Genomic DNA, 4,983 nt, shown 5'->3' with positions numbered 1-4,983 from the left:
CCTCTCAAGTAGGCCACTACTGAGGCCTAGTTGAGCGGCCAGTGTAATAGTCTATGGTTAAATTTTGCTTGTTTATTCTCTACTGGCCTCTCAAGTAGGCCACTACTGACGCCTAGTTGAGCCGCCAGTGTAATAGTCCATGGTTCCATTAAGGTGCCTTCAGAGAAAAAATAGCAAAATGACTGTTTTTGCCATCTCGCAAAAACCCGTTTTTCAGTTGAAGGTGATTATACACCGACATCAAATTTTATAGCATTAAAATAGCAAATTTCTGCCTATAATTTGATATATTTTTGGTCTTCATAGTTTAAATTTTCTTGGTTTTATTTAAGTTTTAAAATTGCCATTTTGAAGTTGAGGGGGTCTCAGTTAGAGGAGTTCATACTCTTCGCAAATGAAACTTTTTCATCGCAACAGGCATATAATTTACGAGCACAGGATAGGCTATCCATTGATCTATGTAAGAACTAAATCGGCCTTACCATTAAAATAACAATTTGTCTTAATCGATTTACTCAAAATATCTGATTCAGTATTTTTAAGATTAAAGCTAGAGCTTTTATCACACGATTAAAAAAATACATCATTGGATGGATCGTGATTTACCGATAATTTTAAGCTCTCTTTTGTAATTTTGACATAAAAAATCATTGATCTGAACTCCTTCTTAGATTTCTCGTAATACATTTCAGTGCTACAGCTTTAGACAACTAGTTCGTATATTTTCCGTAGATGGCAGGATATAAGTAGTGACTTTTTTCAAGGGGGTAACAAGAGGGGTCCGTAGTCTACAGACTGAAAGACGTTTACCAATTAGGGGATATCGGCATCATGTCGCACCCGACAGTACCCACCCCTCAGAGTAAACCACCCAAACTCTCGGGTCAGGCTCGTGGAACAGGTGGAAGAGAAAAAGACATACAAAGCACTTACCGGGGGGGGGGGAGAAAGAAACGAATTTTGAAAGACCCTATGCACAATTATTGAAGAATAGGCGATATCCTCTATTTTCTATTTCCCGTCCCACTTTAGCAAGTAGAGCAAGAAAAGGCTTATACAATATCACTAGTCATTCTGAAAAGTGTAAAAACGGAGCTCCTTTCCTAAAATTTTCCTACTTTACCTAAAAACAAATGGCTAGAAAAAACGGAATTGTAATGAACAGTCGAAGCAAACGGGCTCAAAAAATTAAATCATTCCATCGAGATAAACGGGAAAAATTATTAATACAAACATCACAGGCGGGTGATTGTACTGAACTTATAAACTTACAAGTCCCAACCAACCATGTGAAAGAAATGTTTAGTGCACAAAAAGAGTGCATCAATCAACTAACGCCTCTGAAGAAAAACAAGGAACCTTCGTAAGTAATACTTTTCAAAAATAATAAGTATGGTGCCATGGATAAAGAATGCGCGAGAGGAAATTTATTTTCACACTTCAGTATTTGAAACCTCAAGATTTTAAATCCTGAAAATCCATATTGGTTTCGTGTGTTGACAGCACGCACAAAGCTACGTCATAGATTACCGCTTAGCCGCTCCAACATAGAGACCTAGATTTGCTCGTGCTGACAACCGAAGCTGGAATAATAAGAATAATCTGCCGTTGGAGATAGGGAGTTGCCTATCCTCGAAGTGTGAAAACAAATTTCCTCACGCGCATCATTTATCCACGATAGTAAGCGGTGTTTCTCATGTAAAATGCAAGGAGTAATTAGCAGCATTTTCATGAATGAAAGTACAGAGTAAAAGTCTTTCCATTTGATTCAGATTTCTACCCCCTTTACAACACGAATACGTAGAATACGGTAAATTGCCTGTTGAAGATTTAGAAGGATACCGTGTAGTAGACATTGGTCATCTCTTAAAATGGGCAGTGAACCTTCAGGACAAACATAGAAGAATATGTACAATGGGAAATTTAAAATTCGTGGGTGAAAGACGAAGAGGTTTGCTTAGTCTGTTCGATTACAAGTGCGACACTTGTAATAGAATTCAGACAGAAAGTTCAGAGAAAATCCCGAAAATAACGAGATCAGAAAGAAAAAATGGAATTGATGTGAATTCTAAAGCAGTCTGGGGTACCGTTGCCATTGGCAATGGTTACTCTCAGCTGGAAGAATTTCTGGGTGTAATGAACATACCCTCAATGAGCTGGGATAAATTCTCCGCCCAAGAAACTAAGCTTGGAAAAGTGAGCTACTAAGACGAAAGAGATTTGAATTTGATCTATTTGATTAATTATCATACTATATACTATATTATTATATTTAAACGTAGGTATGGGAGGAAACAATGTGGCGCAAAATGAAAGAAGCTGGGGCAAAAGAGCGTCAATTAGCCATTGAAAAGACAGAAGTGGACCCGGATGGTGTTCCGTATATTACGGTTTACTTAGATGGAGGGTGGAGTAAAAGGAGTTACGGACACAACTATAACGCTGCTTCTGGTGTAGTAAGTCCTAATATGAAATAGCTTACGATAAGATAGATTTAATCGGTTCAATCAATTAATAGGCTGTTATAATTGGACAAAGAACCAAAGAAATCCTATGGCTTGGATATAGAAATAAATATTGCACGGTATGCGCTAGGGCAGCAAATAAAAAAGAAACTCCCAGAGTACACGTTTGCTACCGGAACTGGGATAAGTCTTCTTCGGCCATGGAGGCAGACATAATCGTCGAAGGTTTTAAAGAAAGCGAGGATATGCATGGAATTAGATTCAAACGATTTATCGCTGATGGAGATTCCAGTGTACATAGCCGAATTGTCGAGAGAGTTTCGTACGGTTTGTTTGTTACTAAACTAGAATCTGCAAATCACGCTGTGAAGAACTACACTTCGTCGCTTCATTCTATCGCTTGCAACACGAAATTACCAGCCGCTTCTCGACGACAATTAAAAATGAACATTCACCGCCTTACAGCAGCAGCTCGTGGAGCTATAACTCGTAACTCACGAGGAGGTTCGACAGTGAATGATTTACGAGATGATCTAAAAAATGGTGCTGCCCATGTCTTCGGGGAACACCAAAAATGCAAAGAATATTTTTGCAAGCCAAAAGAAGGAGAAAAGTCTTTGTTTCCTAAAATGAAATCAGACGGCATATTCCCGTTCTTGATTGCGGCTGTTGATCCTCTCGTTAGAAAAGCGGATCGTCTCTTTTACAATGAAACGAGTAATAGGGCTGAACTTTTCATGAGCATTATGGCAAAAATAAATTCTGGGAAGAGAATTAACTTTACCCAAAAGGGATCATACATGAGGAGAACCCTAGTAAGCGGACTTTCTTATCAAAGTGGGAACGGATGGTTTCGAAGCCCCATGAAAAGGGTCACAGGGCAAAGCCCCGGTCTCTTTGCCAAAGGGTTCATCGAAAAGCGAAGAATTAGGAGGGAAAATTGCAATAGGCGTCGACTAATATTACGCGAAACAGCGACCAAGATCCCGAGGAAAAAAGTAACTGTACTCCCTTCGATTGAAAAGGACTATGGCCCGCTTGCAGACGCTTTACCCATGACTACCAACGAGTTGGACGTGTCTATGACAAACCGACTCGAAAGTTATCAGGTAAATCTGTCATAACGTCAGTGCTAATTTGTATAATTAGCAAAATAGGTCTAATTCCTTTCCCTCTTTTTCAGGTGTCAAAAACGGAGCAAACCGATATCGAGGGCCGTTCCCGTGGGCAGCATGGAAATTCAGTTTACGATTCACACCGCGCATATCGCTTGACAGCCTCCAATTTTGGGCTCGTTATGAACCGAAAGAGTACTACGTCCTGCCACAATTTGGTCAAGTCACTTCTTTACAGCAAGTCCTTTTCTACAAAGTCCACAGAATACGGAAAGGCTAAAGAAACAGTTGCGAAAGAGAAATTCAAACTCCAGTTTGCAAAGGAGTATAGAGACAGCGGTCTGTACATTGATGTAGAAAATGGTTTCCTAGCAGCTAGCCCAGATGGTAAACTAACGTCTTGAATAGGGAAGCTATATTTACCAATGCTCTAAATGTTTCAATTTATACGTGTAGGTATATTAGAGGAAGAAGACTCTTTAATCGAAGTGAAGACAGTCCCATCAGCGATTGGAATGGACGTCATCGAGGCAGTGAAAGAGAGAAAAATTAAGTTTCTTGGCGATGACTTGCGACTGAAAAGAAATCACTCCTACTTCTACCAAATACAAGGCCAACTTAACATAAGTAACCGTTCAACCTGCTACTTCATCGTTTACATCGACGAGAAAGTTCCAATTCATGTGGAAGAGATAGCTCGCGATATTGATATGTGGAAGAACGATATGGTTCCTAAATTAAAGGCCTTCTTCATAGACTGCATGCTTCCTGAGATCGTTGAACCTCAAATACCAAGAGGGAAAAATTGCAAGGACCCCAAATATATAACGGAAGCCCAGGAAGCATGCAAAAGTAGAACAGCAGCTAAAAGAAAGCTGAACTTGACGTAAAGTGGTATACTTCACGCATAGGTAGAAAAAGAGACTGGAAAAACAAAGCTGCTGGAGGGTAGTGATTTCTAATCCAACCAAAAACAGTGTTTCTTCAAATTGAAGAGACTAATTTTCCCTAAATAAAAAAAATGTTTTACGTTTGTCTGAAAGTTTCATCTCAGTTTTTGACAATTTGGATATAATTCTCAATGGTATTTTATCAAACTAAATTTGTTTATCGATCTCTTCCATAATACAAGTACAAAAAATAAAGGTAAGGATTTCCCACGTCGATCCGATTTTCTGAAGGCCATTCAAATCAACATGTGAACACAAAATAAGATTTTATGGATCGCTGGGGGGGGAGGTGTGGGCTCTAGAATAGAGGCTCGGAAAAAAGTCTAGTTATTGAAATGCCCTAAAATAGGTTGGCGCCCCATACTAATAGCAATATATAAAGCACTTTACCATGGGTGCGCGAACTTAGACGCGGGAGGGAGTAATGCCGACCATCTCTGCTTTCTCCCCTAG

General features: G+C 39.4%; 1 protein-coding gene across 1 annotated transcript; it reads left to right on the top strand.

Annotated features, from left to right (window-relative positions):
- Positions 1-263: 263 nt before the first annotated feature.
- Positions 264-4,622, top strand: LOC149649469 (uncharacterized). The gene is made up of 5 exons (XM_089849463.1): positions 264-2,196; positions 2,283-2,456; positions 2,519-3,574; positions 3,649-3,967; positions 4,037-4,622. Exons 1-5 carry the CDS (start codon positions 1,915-1,917, stop codon positions 4,468-4,470), a joined length of 2,265 nt encoding a protein of 754 aa, XP_089705589.1. The 5' UTR covers positions 264-1,914; the 3' UTR covers positions 4,471-4,622.
- The last annotated feature ends 361 nt before the right edge of the window (positions 4,623-4,983 follow it).

The sequence above is a fragment of the Phalangium opilio genome, unplaced genomic scaffold, assembly GCF_054372755.1.
Source record: "Phalangium opilio isolate 3A_F unplaced genomic scaffold, DU_Popi_V2 ptg000088l_1, whole genome shotgun sequence".
NCBI lineage: Eukaryota > Metazoa > Arthropoda > Arachnida > Opiliones > Phalangiidae > Phalangium > Phalangium opilio.
This window is presented reverse-complemented; position numbering and strand designations above follow the sequence as displayed.

Coding starts and splice junctions, on each gene's coding strand:
- LOC149649469 (XM_089849463.1), top strand. CDS start 1,915: ATGGGAAATTTAAAATTCGTGGGTGAAAGACGAAGAGGTTTGCTTAGT. Junction 2,197..2,282: donor AAGAAACTAAGCTTGGAAAA/GTGAGCTACTAA, acceptor ATTTAAACGTAG/GTATGGGAGGAAACAATGTG. Junction 3,575..3,648: donor ACCGACTCGAAAGTTATCAG/GTAAATCTGTCA, acceptor CCTCTTTTTCAG/GTGTCAAAAACGGAGCAAAC.